The sequence below is a fragment of the Eubalaena glacialis genome, chromosome 12 (assembly GCF_028564815.1).
Source record: "Eubalaena glacialis isolate mEubGla1 chromosome 12, mEubGla1.1.hap2.+ XY, whole genome shotgun sequence".
NCBI lineage: Eukaryota > Metazoa > Chordata > Mammalia > Artiodactyla > Balaenidae > Eubalaena > Eubalaena glacialis.
The window spans coordinates 17,331,578-17,347,342 of NC_083727.1; the positions used below are offsets into that span (position 1 = coordinate 17,331,578).

The 15,765-nt window shown below is 41.5% G+C and overlaps 1 protein-coding gene across 3 annotated transcripts in view; it reads right to left on the bottom strand.

Annotated features, from left to right (window-relative positions):
• Nucleotides 1-15,765, bottom strand: part of SASH1 (SAM and SH3 domain containing 1) — a 186,390-nt gene that overhangs the window by 39,323 nt on the left and 131,302 nt on the right. The window contains exon 1 of one of the 3 annotated variants that reach the window (XM_061206868.1): nucleotides 2,588-2,926. The exons of the other annotated variants lie outside the window; for them this stretch is intronic. Within the exon in view, the coding sequence (XP_061062851.1) occupies nucleotides 2,588-2,599 (12 nt within the window). The 5' untranslated portion in view covers nucleotides 2,600-2,926. Of the gene's footprint in view, nucleotides 1-2,587; nucleotides 2,927-15,765 lie in introns of those variants that run through there. 3 annotated transcript variants of the gene reach the window in all.

Here is a 15,765-nt window from a genome sequence, read left to right on the forward strand (position 1 = left end):
TGGAAAGGAGTAATACAAAAATCTTGAGTCCACGAAGACACAAATCACTTGTAGGAAACAGACCACGGGAAGGAGCTTTTCAGGGAGAAATCAAAACAGTTAAACCAGGACAACAGATTTAAAGGCAATGACCTCCCCTACCTCCACCCCATGCCCCACCAGTCCTACTTTCCTCTGCCCCAGATTCACTGGGGCGAAAAAGAACATATTCCAGGTACTTATTTAATTGCTTTCACATGTTCCATCTATTTTTCAGAAACAAGAACTCTTTTAGAAGTTTGAATTAGTGTTATTTTTCTTTTTCTTTAAAAAAACTAAGTCTGGAGGTGTTTGCCACGGACAAATCACAAATCATAGCAACCAATAACTTTCTTTGCATTGCATGTTTTTGAACCCTAGATGAGATAGATGCAGCACAATTTATATGAAGAGACATGTACGATAAAACCAAAGTCATTCAAGATATACATATATATCTTATTATTATATCATTTTAAAAATAGAAAATCTCCTCTTAAGTGAGCCCAGAAGTCACTGGAGGTAGTTGAACAGTGTATCCCAAGGATGCTTTTTATTGAGAGAGGTGTTGACTTCTCACTTCCTTCTGAGTCCAGAGGAAAAAGAGTTGTGAAATATTTGCCTTTAAAAAATTCTCTCCAGCTGTTTCAACATAAAGACTCTGTAAACGGCATGCAGTTTTTTTTTAAACTAGGGAGTAAAGCTTAAATTCCTCATTTCACGTGTCTCCTTTTAAATAAGCGTGTGCCACTTCCCAAATGCTGAAGAAAAGACTTGTCTTTTTATTCAGAAAATACACCCCCCCCAGAGATATATGTGTGAGATGGGGGTGTGAGAATTTTTTAAAACTAAGAAACAGATATGGGTATATAAAGGAAATCCCCACACCTAGAGGAACTTTGTAGAAGATGAGGGAAATCTGCAATGTATATAAAATGAATGACTGATTCCAAGAAATAGACTCAGTTATTATAAAACAGGTTTTAAATAAACTACAGTGAAAAAAATAACAGTATATGTTTATATACATTCAAACACGAGATGGTATCTCTTCCCCTCCCTGTCCTAGCCCAGGTCAGAGGGCTAAGATCAACTTTAGTTTGACCAGCTTCTAAATTAGAAGGTGAAAACTCAATCATCCGTATAAAACCCCCCACCTCCAAACCTGTAGTAGAAAAGGCAATTGATTTACCCCACCAAAGGATGTGGATTTACAATACTGTAAATAGAAACATTTAATTTCCAGCCTCTCTATTGCATATTTTTCCACCAGAAAGCGCATATGGCTCAACTTTTAATTACTTTGGCTAATGCTATATGTAGTAATTCTGTGGTGAATGCTTAAGTGTTTCATTTCTGGTTTCCATGGCAACATTACATCAGATTGCAGACAGCTGGCTCCACAGTTTTAAACCATAACAAATTGACCAAGCCAAGGCACAAAACTATAGCTGCTTTAAAGAGAGAGTACACAATTCGCCTGCCAGGGTGCTGAATGAGGAGGAGCCTATGGGGCCCTTTTGGCTTGTGACGGAGGGTGGAGCCTCCCTCCTTCTCGGCTTCTTTTGGAACATGTGCGTCCTTGACACATCTGCAATGTTCTAATGGGAAAGACATGGAGCCAGCGTGGAGAACTTTTTATAACACAGCTACATTAAGGATAATCAGAAAAAAAGGAACACAATTAATAGCATCTGTAGATACAAAAATGTGTGTGCTGGATGGAGCAAAGTAAAAGCATCCCCTTATTGTTCAACTGAAGCCTGTCACACTGCAGGTCGGTAACAGATGCTTCACTCGCCCTGACCTTGTAACAAACAGTTCTTGCAAATCATGATGCGCCAGAACAAATGCTTTCCAAAAGCTGCGTGGCACAGTCGCGCAGGCACAGGAGTAACGTGCTGTAATAAAGATTAAACTGAACTTGCAAGGAGCAACTAGAACCCTTTTGGGGACCGCTGGAGACCTTGCTGAGCACAGGATTACAGCTGTGCCTTTTGCAGAACCACACTTACTCAGCTTGCTTCCCCAGCTCCAAACACGTAGCATGCTGTCCCGACTAAGTTAACTTATCTCCCCCCGGAACTACACACGGGAACACTATATTTATGCACTTCTGAAAAGTATTCTGAAATTGGCGATATATTCGCCTGTGAAATTCACACGATGTCCACGGCGTTAACCTTCAAGAGAAGGAAACCAATCGTAGGTTTATGAAAAGCCGTGTGCAAAGCTGCCCGAAACCAAGTCTTCCGCGTGAGAAACCTCCACAAGTGGCAACTAAGCTCCCAACCCCACGTACACCCAACCCCCCGCATGCCCGCTTTATTCTCAAAATAATATTCACTCCTCTCCTCCAAAAGCTATGCCTTAGTATCGGGTGAGCAAGCTAGGAAAGAATGCTCTGGGTTATAAGGTAGGGAAGTAAACAAGGGAAGAAGGATGAATCTAGAGGAATTTGAATAGGAAAGACGGAAGCATCATAGCCGGGAACAATTAAAAAGCTTTTCCTTGAAGTGACGGAAAGCACATTTCCCCCCTTCACGTGAAGCGTGTCCAGCGAACTTACCGGCTTCGGCATTGAGCAGGCCTCAGGGGTGATTCTGAGCTCGTCCGGGACCCCCGCCCCCTCCCCACTCTGAGTGCGTCTTCTCTCCTGCTTGTCACCTCTGTAATCTCAAAGTGACGGTGAGGCACTCCTCGAACATGCTCCTTGGGAGTTACATGATCCGGCAGGCTCTGCCGGCACAGCTTATGATCCGAAGGAGAAGAAAGTGAAGACACTGGTTTCAATTAGCTGCTTGCTGCCTGCTGCCTGATTCCCCAGTTCCTCGCTAACTGCATAACTTGTAAGAAAGGCAGAAGTCATCAGCTCTAAGCAAATCTCCTATTCACCACAAGGAAAAAAGGGAGTGTTGTACGTGGCAAACAATCCCTGTTTTCACTGACGAAGGCTCCCTGACCTCCCGCTGGCCTCCAGTTCCTTAATTACTGTCTATGGAATTCCAGAGAAAGAAAAAAAGAACGCGAGAATCTCAGCAAATCCGGGACAAGGACTCACCCTCACGAGTGACTGAACTGAAAAAAGATCTTTTTTGCAGATAGTCTTCCCAACACCCCCTGAAGGGAGTCATCGCAATTGAAAATAGACACCTTCCAAGGGCTATTTTTGAAATTCCTGAATTAAAACTTATGATTGTGGTTTTCTCCTAAAGTTGTCACTTTCTGTCTCTCTCCCGCTTCGTTTTTTTTTTTTTTTTCTTTTCTATTTTAACCACTAGAGTAAATGTAGGTCCCCTTCACTGATGTTTCTAAAACTGTCTTAACCGAATTGTTTCAATGATCACTTCAGAGCAGCTGAGTTCTCTTGGATTCTAAAATGTGAGCACGGAGACGCTGTCACTAGATGGTCATTTAATTTTCTCAGGGCTGCCTAGGGAGCGACATCACGTTCTGTTACTTAAACAGAACACCATCTAAAAAGGCAGGACTGAAAACCCATGTGAAGTTTCCGTGACACAGGTTGTAAGTCATGTCTGTATTTTCAGGGCTAAATTCATTCAGTGGGGTAAGTCATGTATTCCCATTGTGTAGTCCGAGCTACCCACTCCTAGGTGCCTCTCACTGTGTGGGTCTTTATTTATGTACTATGCGAGGGCCCCTCTCTTGGTAGGACATCACATAGCAGAGATCCTGGGGTATCACAGACGGCCAGAGCTCACCCTCTTTTCCTGGGCACCTGTCCTGCTCTCCTTCCCTGGGTCGCTTTGGCATCTCTCACTCTGCATGAAATTCCCTTTCCCTCAATTTTTCTGCCCCCAAAATGTCTCCTCCCATTATTTATCGAATTTCCTATTAGTTCTCCCCACAATGGTTCGCCACACCTTCCCTATACTGTCTGTTTCCCATTTCACAAAGCCATTCCCTGATGCCCTCTCTGGTTTCACATCCGCTCCCTTCCACACTGCCATCTGAGGACCCACATGTGCCACAAGTGGTGGCCGTGCTTTCCCAATGTGGGACTTCAATCACCCATATTTATCAAATGCTCACAATTCCCAGGCACTCTGCTGAGTATCTGCACACATGATCTCATTTCACAGACAGTAAATGGCAGAGGAAGATTGTGATACTTCATGGTTTTGCTCCTGCACCACCCTAACTCTACCCGGGCTTCCTTCACCCAAGACTGACAACCACACTGCATGCATCATTGTGCTGAGAATTCCTTAAGACTGTCAGTAGAAGTCTCACTTGAATTTCTTTGTTACTTCATGAAAACTAAGAAAACGTGCATGCCCCAAAGACAGTGGGGAAATACTCATAGACTTTGGAGCTAGAACTGCCTGGCATTAATTTCCAAGTCCTCCAGCAAATCACTCTACTCCTATGGGTCTTAGTGTTCCTCCACGTAAATTTCGTCTAATAACATTTGTGTTAAAGTGTTGATGTTTTACAAAGTCTGTATATAATTGTGTATAATCGACCCCCGGAGCTCGGAGCTCGGTAAGTGATTATTACATCTGCATTCTATCTATTACCGATCGGAATTCAAACAAGAGCTATTTTAATCCTTGCAAACTGCTGTTTTAGGTGCCATGTAAATAGCAAAAACACATGAAAGCAAGTGATAATGGCCAATATTTGAGGCTGAGTCTGAACAGGTTGTTTAGATACACAGAAGATTCTGGGCAGGATTCAGAGCCAGAACTCTGGAATCCCGCAGACATAGGCTGAGGTCTCCTTTATGCCACTTGTGAACTCTCATTTATAAAACAGACAGTGACAAGCCTCTTAGGGTCCTTTGAGAGAATGAAAGGAGACCTTAACTGTGAGGCCTGGAGCCTGGAAGGTCCTGAAACCTCTACAGTGTGAGATCGAGGGAGCTGGGCCTTAAGAGCCAGGTTTTGTGAGGCGGGTGGAGGGAAGGACCCATCTCCTGCTTGTCCTCCCAGTGGTCTCCTCCTGCCCACCCCCCTTATTTTTGGCTGCACCAAGCGGCATGCAGGATGTTAGATCCCTGACCAGAGATCAAACCTGAGCCCCCTGCAGTGGAAGCTCAGAGTCTTAACCACTGGACCGCAAGGGAAGTCCCTTTACCCCCCTTTTTAACTGTCACTGCTGCCACTCTCAGAGGAGGAGCCAGGTCTTTATGGAGACACTCCATGTAGGGAGCTACACGGGCACCCAACAAGGGCTTCTCTTTCAGAAGACAGGAGAGACCACAGGGACAGGGACCATGTCCATTCCCCTCCTTGTAAGTGGGGTGCCCGGTGCACCAGTGCGCCTGCAGCAAATAATGCACGTAGAATGAAGAAGCTGAGACTCTTCGGCCCCATAGCTCCCAGCCCTTGCTGTGTATCTGAGTAAACTGCGGGATATTCGAAAGACTAGCCTGGTCCAGGCCACCCTGCGACGCTTCTTGGTGGAGGGAAGGTGGAAACAGGGCAGATCAACTTCACAAAGGAAGAGCATCGCTGGTCTTGTCCACTGGGTAGTGGACTTGAACTTACCCAGCACATGTAAGTACGCAAATTTGCAGAGGACAGATTTGAGCATCTGACTCCCACTCTAAGGAACTATTCATTAGGTCCTCAGAGCAAAGTCCAAAGGCCATATTGTGAAAAGTAGGACTGCGTGGTCAGAGCCCTTACTTCCAGTTTCTGTGCATGTTACGCTCAGCTATGCAGACACCACGTGGAAACAGTCTCTCATAGCACCTGGTTCTCATACTGTGACTTCCTCACAGCATCTCAGATACCCCATCTCTCACGTGCCTGCACACCTTTGCACTTGAGGATTCCTCTTTGGGGAATATCTCTGCCCACCCCCATCTACTTCCCTAGCTCCTACTCATCCTTCAAGATTCAGTTCAGGACTTCCTTGGTGGCGCAGTGGTTAAGAATCTGCCTACCAATGCAGGGGACATGGGTTCGATCCCTGCTCCAGGAAGATCCCACATGCCGCAGAGCAACTAAGCCCGTGCGCCGCAACTACTGAGCCCGCGCGCCTAGAGCCTGCAACAAAGAGAAGCCACTGCAATGAGAAGCCCGCACACCGCAACGAAGAGTAGCCCACCCTGCTCGCCACAACTAGAGAAAGCCCGCGCGCAGCAATGAAGACCCAATGCAGCCAAAAAACAAAGATTCAGTTCATGTGTCACCTCCTCTGGAAAGCCTTCCTGGCTTTCCTCCTCATCTTCCTTAGGCCAGGTGGCTGCAAAGCAACCTAACAGACTTTCTCTTAGGACTTAGCTCAATACATTATCGCAGTATTACTAGCCGTTCACTAAACTTCAAGAGGACAAAAGCACTGTCATTTCCATTCCTCTATCTGTATTTCAGTAACATTTATTGTTTATTCCTACTAACACAAGATATATTTTTAATTAGAAATTTTGGAAAATACAGATACAGAAAAAAAGAGAAAGGAAATACTTATATCTTCCTAATCAGAAAAATTAGTAATATTTTGGTTTATATCTTCATACACACACACACACACAATACACTTTTATGTTACTTTTTTTTTTAAACAAAAAAAGGATGACCTTGTGATCTTTAGCTGTTCCACCCCCCCACAGTTACTATCAAGGTCCCCAAAGCCTCCCTCAAATGAACACAGGTGTAAATAGAAACAAAGTGCCCGCTTATAATTGTGACCCTCTGAGCCACACTGCTGCCTCTTAATGTTTCCTTTAGAGAAACACTGGGGCTCTCAATGTACACTGTTCAAACTGTTTTATAACTTGCTTTTAAAAATTAATATGTTTTGAACATTTCCCCACATCAACAAATATTCAAAAAATAAAATATGACAATACATTAATGATTCAATAGTATTCAGACACAGAAGTACACCATACTTTACTTAAATACTATCCTCAATCATTGGACATTTGCATGTTTCCAATTTTTCAGTATTGTAAAATATACTCCAATGAACACTGTGGTAAAATTTCGAATGCATCTAATACATTCTTTCTTTAGAATAAATGATTAGATTGTTGAACTGATGGGTAAAGAATGGGCGAATCGTTGTCTTTTGATACATATTAACAATTTGCTCAGAAGAAACACTGTATTATTTTAAAATCTCACAAGTAGGGCTTCCCTGGTGGCGCAGTGCTTGAGAGTCTGCCTGCCAATGCAGGGGACACGGGTTCGAGCCCTGGTCTGGGAAGATCCCACATGCCGCGGAGCAACTGGGCCCATGAGCCACAATTACTGAGCCTGCGTGTCTGGAGCCTGTGCTCCGCAACAAGAGAGGCTGCGATAGTGAGAAGCCCGCGCACCGCGATGAAGAGTGGCCCCCACTTGCCGCAACTAGAGAAAGCCCTCGCACAGAAACGAAGACCCAACGCAGCCATAAGTAAATTAAAAAAAAAAAAAAAAAAAAAATCTCACAAGTAGTATAAAAAGAGTACCTATTTCTTCACACAACTGCCAACACTGAACATTACAATATTCTTCCCCACTGAGACAATTAAAGATCATATCTATATTTGCGATGAATAGATATTTCCTGATTGAAATCAATGGAGGGATGTACTGATTCCAGGCATTAGGAAGAAGAAGGAATCGCAATATGAGTAAGGTGGCTTTACCTGGACTTACAAAGGTTATAATCTAGAAGTCTGGGGGTAGAGATGCCCCAAGAGAAGTTCAGAAATATGATTAATGTAAGTCAACTGTGATAAATGGGTAAGAGGAACAAAGAGATACAGGGATTCAGAAGTGGGTGAAATCACCTCTGGCTGGGGAAACTGAGACATGCTTCAGTGAGGGGACGGGCACTCGCCATGGCTTTGGGGGCACTTCCATGTCCCTATATGAGCCCAGAAGTCCCGTGTTCACATGGCTCCTGCTGACCTTAGATGCTGCCTATCTGGACGCTCAGAGAAGAGCTCAGCTGCTGCTGCCTTTATAAACAGCATGTGACACCAATCAACAACAGCTTCACGGCCCTCCTCTTCTCCAAACTTGATTTCATAATCTCTCCAACATGCCTGATCTCCCTCCACTGGTCCAAGAAGTGATGCATTCAAGGTCACTCCCTACCTTGGGGGCAGCATATTGGCTCCGGCTGGGTACGTTCAAGATCAGCTACCAGTCATCATTGTCCGGCTGTGGCCGGGGCCTTCCGATCACAGCCATCAGGTTAATGTGTTATTCTTTGTGTTTATAGAAAAATTTGTTTCACTCTTTGAAGAAGAGAATTACTTTAGAATTACCAGAATTACTAGAATTACTTTAAAAAGTGTTTATGAATTGCAGTAACTATATAAACTATGAAACACATTGTGGGTTTTTTTCCCTTATTTCACAAAGGAGTCAGGGGAGGACGCATCTGTTTAGTAAGAAATATTTTGCTCATTAGCTGGTGACATCATTGCCCTCTGAAATTAGGAGATTTTTGTCAGCATATGGAAAAAAAGATGAAATTCCATTCTTCTCCCAGAGGTACATACAGTGTAACACTGAAATAATCTCTCTGGCAGTTTCAAAATTAACTAGTTGTCACCAGATTTGAAGAAGAAGGAGGAGGAGACAGAGGAGGAGAAGATAATTACATGATACTCATACTTGTAAAAAGTATGTGAGAATTTGAGGTAATGTTACCATCCCCTAGAGGCAAAGGCTTGTCAGCACTTAATTCACTTAAAGAAACTGTTTAAAAAACTAACTACGAAACCAAAGGAACAGCAAAGGGATGCTACATTCCACAATAAACTCTATTCTTTTTCTTAAAACTCATGAACTCTGAATTGCTTTTAATCACCCCCAAATAATGTTGCTACTTTCCCTATAAGGAACGAGAAAATATAAGACCTCAGGAGTCCTACAGCCACGTCTAGGAAGACTTGAATAACAAGTAAGCACACTTGTCCCAATTCTGCAAGTTTCCATGAAGCAGAGAAAATGCCTTTCCTTCTCCTGAAAGGAGTTGGGGGAGGAGAGAGGTTAAGTGGAGGAAAAAGAACCGACTTCCCCTTCACTTTGTAAATCTTTGGAAGATTTTACTGCTTGAGATTATGTCACCCTGCCCATAGGTCAGAGAACCCTGCTGGTCATATAAAATAGGTGAGTTGAGATAAAAAAGAAGTTAGGGGAAGGTAGTCAACAACTAACTCTACAGGTCCCTCTGTAAAGAGTGGGGGAGTGTAACCCAAAACAAATCTATGGTGTCAGGCACACTAAGAGCTAAAGCAAAACACCAAACCCACTCATTCCCAAGTGTATTCGATTCTCACATAGCCCGTGCCATGGAAAAAGGATGATTCAGAACAGGACTGCCAAGTAGGGCAATTACATACGCTTTTGAGGCTCTAGTTTCTGGAGCTGATGGAAGTTTTCATCCCAGAAGCGCAAAGTCTCCCAAGAGACTGGGTGGTGTTTGCAAAGTCACATTACTTTTATGGCATCTTAGACTGACTGATTCATGGATCAGGCACGATGACTTCTTGGACAAGGCCGCCAAACAACCTTGCCTAGGCACACGATGATGTAGGAATACAGAGAACTGATGGAGCCTGCAAGGCAACGGAGGGAAGGTGCGGACACCAAGTTCTTCCCTCCAACCCAAACTTAGGCTACTGATCAGCACGGGCATCTGTTGAAGACGGAGGCAGATGGGCCGAAGGTACCTCCCAGAGTCACGATCTATGTGTGACCTTAACACACTTCTCCTTATGTTTGTAGAATGAATAATAAGCAAATTTGCTTCCAAATAGAAGACAGCTTAGCCTGTCTTTGTGTTTCTATAAACACAAAGAATAACACATTCACCTGATGGCTGTGATCAGAAGGCCCCAATTGATTCATTGGCTTAGAAAATGAATCAATTAGAGCTAGAAAAATTGTTTGTGGTCATCTAACTCGCAAAACAATCAGGTCATGATGACTGCTGAAAACTAAACCACAGAATATCCTTCCCACAACTAACAAAATGAACAATAGTGTCCTACAAAGCACAATTACTAAAAACTGGCAAAAATACTCCACCAAGAGCATCCAAACAAAAGTATATAACCTAATATATTAAACTTGAGAACTCCCTGATCAAGCTAAGAAAAAAATTCCTGAAGACCCACCGAAAAGGAAGCAAACTGTGTGGCCTTCTTTATCTTTTTCTGATCTAAGAGCAGCAGAAATTTCTTCAGGAGAGTAATGAGTGAAAAGATGGAAAGTCAATGGTAAGGCTGATCCTGATTGAAATGAAGCCTCTAGAAATTCACCAGGAATTGGAGGAATAAATTAAAGACAGACTGGCTCTGGTGTACCCGTTCCCCCACCCTTAAGCAAGCAACGTGAACAGGGATGCAGCACATTTAACAAACTCTTGGGGGAGAGAAAGCCGAGCCCAGGTATCCCAATGAAGACCACATTCCACCTCGGCTGGGTTTTCCCACGTCCCCAGCTATCACATTTGGCTATAGCAACAACAAACATGAATGGATCACAAAATAAAGGAAGGAAAACACTCCACTGTCTGACAGCATGGCAAACAGGTCAAAAAGTAATCTTCATTATATCAGCACAAACAGAAAATGTGACTTGGCTACCCAAGCATGATCAAAGTGAAAAGAAATGCATGAGAACTACTCAAACAAACTATAACAAGGGGAAAAAAAGAGAGAGAGAGAGAAAAGGCATGGACAAACACAATGATTCTATCTTTTGATCCCATCTCTCTATCAGAAGAAAATATAACTCAAGGAACAGGAAGAAATTCCTAACAGTTGCTTCTCTCTATAAAATAATTAAAGAAGAACATGAATTCAATTAAATGAGACCTCAAAGACAAGATGAAAAACACGGATGATATAAATTTTAAAACTGCAATCATATATGGAAGCAACCTAAATGTCCATCGACAGAGGAACAGATAAAGAAGATGTGGCATATATATATATATATATATGCACATACTGTGCAATACTACTCAGCCATAAAAAAGAATAAATAATGCCATTTGCAGCAACACGGATGGACCTAGAAATTATCATATTAAGTGAAGTAAGTCAGACAGAAAAAGACAAATATCATATGATATCACTTATATGTGGAATCTTAAAAAATGATACAAATGAACTTATTTACAAAACAGAATCACAGACACAGAAAACAAACTTATTGTTACCAAAGGGGAAAGGGGTGGGGGTGATAAATTAGGAGTTTGGGATTCACAGATACACACTACTAGGTATAAAATAGATAACAAACAAGGACCTACTGTATAGCACAGGGATCTATATTCAATACTTTATAATAAGCTATAATGGAAAAGAGTCTGAAAATGTGCGTGTGTATGTGTGTGTGTGTGTAACCGAATCACTTTGCTGTACACCTGAAACTAACATAACTTTATAAATCAACTATACTTCAATTAAAAACAAAAAACAAAACAAATTGCAGTCATAAGGAACCAAACAACCTATTACAGAGCCAATTTATAAATAAGAATGAGCAAAGAAAAGAATCAATACCGTATTAGTCAAAATATTGATACTGAGAAAAACTTTATTATTTAAATCCATTTTCTCATATGACCCAAGTTTGAAGATTTACCCACCTATTCACCTAAGCCACTGGCCTTGCTGCTCCCTCTACCTAACAGGTTTCTCTTCCTCCTCCTGGTGAACTCTTGCTCAGTTTCAGTCACCTTCACTGGGCTTTCCACACTCTCCTCACTGGGGCTTAATGGACTTTCTGTGCGTATTTCACACACTCGGTAGAAATATTCCAATTAAGGCCCCAACCAGGCTATCCACTTGTCTGTCTCTTCTTCTCAAATATAAACGCCTGTGTAGAGGGACTGACCTATAGTAGGTACTCAGTAATGTTTGCACAATGAATGAGTAAAAGAATGTTCAAGATGGCATTCTTTCACCTACACTCTGGCTCAAAAGCACAGGGCAAGAAGTGCCCTTGTAGGAACTAATTATGCAATGTTATTAGAATTATACTAGTAATAGTACAATCAACAAGGGATGAGAGACGGTGTGATACAAAGAGGGAAAGGAAAAGGGACAGAGAAGAGAATAAAGGGATATTTCTACAGAAATTATTCTGTGAATAATTAGAATTTGAATTAGAATTTGGTTGTGTTAAAATATTGCTTTCTAGATGAATGTCCTTGATGACTGGGTATAGTTCCAAGAGTTTTGATATAGTGACTGACAGTTCAAACGGACTCTGAACAAGTGGTGGGCAGTCCATGACTTCAGTAAGTTGGCTTAGGCTGGAACCGGCCCTCAGTCTGGATCTGACTCATGAACCATGATAGGACCTGGGTCTCTCTCCAATCCATCCATTATATAAGATTTGGTACCAGGGCAAATGATTTAATGAGGAATGAACATGTGATGAATCACTATCATTAAGCAAGTAATGGAAATCCTCTCTTACCCCAAGCTCCCTAAGGTTCATCCCAAAAGTGAAGTAAGAAATTGGCATTGCAAATCTAAATGCCAATCCTTAACCCATATTGTATTACAAATATCTGTATTTAGATATAATCAGCTAGCTAGGGTAAATGTCGTAGATCCTGTTTGGTATTTACGTATAAGGTTGGACAAATGAGACTGCTATTTTTAAGGTCAAAAGCTAATATTTCCAGTTCACGTGGTTCGACCTAATAAAAGAAACAACAGGGAAGTCCCTGGCGGTCCAGTGGTTAGGACTCCACGCTCTCACTGCCGAGGGCCCAGGTTCATTCCCTGGTCAGGGAACTAAGATCTCGCAAGCCACACAGTGTGGCCAAAAAAATTTAAAAATGAAAGAAAGAAAGATGAAGCTGAGGGTGACAGTAAAATCTTAAAAAAAAAAGAAAAGAAATAACAGACCAGAATGTGCCCGAAAACTAACTTAAATTTTAAAAGTGATAACAATAGGTTACATAACCCTCAGATTATAATGTATCTGGATATTTTGTCGTTATTTACTTTTGTTCACGTGGCCCTTGATGTGTTGAGGAGGGTGTGCAGGCAGCACTCTCAACTCCCTGTGACCATACAAACAAGTGAAGATAGATGTGTACTGATACCTGGCTGGTTTGCCAGGTGCAAAGAGCCAAATTTCCAACTATTTCTGGGCCTGCTGTAAGAGCACCCCCCAACGTAACGGGCATGGAAGCCCACACCTCATTGTCACTATATGGCCCTAGATAATTTCAATACGATTAGTGTTTATTTTTCCCAAACTGTAATCCTAAGGCCACATATGTTACTGAAATCATACCAGACCCGTTCCTAAGCCCACAGACACTTATACCTTCTGAAACAGAAAATACACTGATTATGTGTTTGGTAAAAACATAACCAATTAAACACACACTATTTACATTAAGCTTGTTCTGACAACTCCAGTCTGTCTGCCGTAATATGCAAAAGCAGAAGCGCTGCTGCCATGTTAATGGCATGTACAAAAATAAAACTTTTGACAGGAACTCCAGTATTTTAAGAATGACAGTTAATGGCGAGGTAGAAGATCGTCACATAAGCAATAGAGGCTGGCGTTCATTGGGTATTTACTTGGTGCCATTTAACCCTTGCAACACCCGTGTGAGGTAGATACACTTGGCCCAAGTTTTGAGGCACAAAGAGATGAAACAACTTGCCCTCAGATGCAGAGCTAATAGGTGGCAGAGCTGGGATCTGGACCCAAAGTCTGACTCACATCTGTGCGCTTTAACCAGGCCCCTCACCGGGCAAACGCCTGGCTTTCCCGAGGCCAGAACCTCCTTCCTGTCTAACTTTGTTTAAAGATGATGATCTCAAGGGACTCACAGCAAACGCACGCCTCAAACTTTGGCCCTTCTCCCAGGGACAAGGCTGGGGAGAGAGGGTGGTGTGGAATAAATGACAAGAAGTCATCTAAGCAGCGGTTCTTGGTCAGCTTATGTCCAGTGAGAGCAAAAGTCACCTTTCTCACAAGACTTTGGGACACATGTTATTCCAATGGACTGATTTTGTCTCTAGTCTCTCCATAAGCTACAGGTCTAAAGAATCATTACGTCTACTCTTCTAAAGAGAATTTTAATATGTCTATATTTTACTATCATTTTCATTTCAAAATTACTTTTGTTAAAATTAAGAGGAATATTTCTTCCTCTTCCCACCCAGCCAAATAAAAAAGAAATTTGTAGAAGGTATCTATGAAAGTCTTTATAATCATCTCAAGGCTTCAAGTACGCATTAAAAGACCTGAATCAATAAGAGTTATTTTTGCCATAGTTATATTTAGAAAGATTTGGAAAAGTGTTCCTTTTTTTGACACAGTGTAACATAGCATGGCATGAACATGCTAGCCCAAGCAAACAGGGTAAAAAAGCCCTCTGGCAAATTAACGCTAGGCCATACTTCTACTCTTTCTCCTGGTCAAATTAGAAGTCAAATGAGCTGAGTAAAGCTCTTCCTCTGTTCAAGAAATAAAGAGCCAAAGCACACATCCAACCATGCTGTATTTAAGCCTAGCTAGTATAAGAATTAAAGTTACAGCAAGCAGAACCATTTTCTAGCCACAAATCAAAACTTACCTTGCCAGTGAGAACCCTTTTCAGCTGAAACCCATAAGTTGTTATGAAAAAAAATCCTTTAGGAAGAGAGATTCAAAGAAAACATATCAACACGATTAAAAGCAAACAGTAACTTACATTCAGTAATGTAAGTTATTTTTATGCTTGGAATTTATTCTCTCTTAAATTTCCGTATAAAACCAATAATATAAGAGCAGAAAGACAGTAGAAAGAAGGTCAACCATTTACATAAAGATACCTTTACTGGACCTATAATGTCAACTTCAATACTAAGGTCTATGTGAATCTTCACATAGTTTATGCATCCAATAAATATTTACCCAAAGTCAGCAAAAATATGAAAATCTTATTTTTAAAAAATCGCTGGTACTATCTATAGGTGGAAGACAATTCTGTAAATTCATCATGTATTGTCATTAAAAAAATGACAATGTTGTTTGGGAATCAGATTTCCCCAAACAACAAAGCTAATAATATTGGTTTCTATTTTCCTTTAACACCTTTGCAATATAAAAATAAAACTTCTGATACATTTTAACTTATAGGCATTGTCTAGAAGTCCACCCTAGTAAAAGAAACCTATTCAAAATAAGAATTATTTTCACTTTATTAATTATATTTAAGAATAGCTAAGTTTAAAAAAATCTGGTTCAACCCAGAGTCCTGGACTCTAAAAAGAGCACCTCACATTTACAGACGTCTCTCGGACAAGCATAAGCATCGTTCTGCCCCCGAAAGGAACACCCCATGAGCATGAGCTCTGTTCTCTGACCACATTCTGTATTAAATGATTAAATTGTCCACCTTTTCTTTGGCCATAATAGAAATTAGGCCGTTCACCCCGAGAACCACTAAAAAAGTAACTTTGTGGAATGCTCTCCTGGCCTTCAGCACACTATCTTTTAGAAAGTTCTAGATTAGACTAAGGCTATAGCAACCTCTTCTTCCAAAACAACAGACCTGAATCTTCTGGCTGGAAGACAATGGCTGTAATTGAGGCAGGTGAAATGACTCTGAAAAGCCTCAGTAAAAACCATCTGCTGGTGAGGGCCAAGTTTATGGTTTATAATTTTAGAAAGCCCCCAAAAGATTTAACAGTCTTGCATCATGCCAACAATATGGGGATATTTTAGTTGTGACCTTGAAAGTCCTCAATCAGGGAAACACTTAAAATAGTATTTTGTAAAAAGTGTTAGAAATGACCACCTG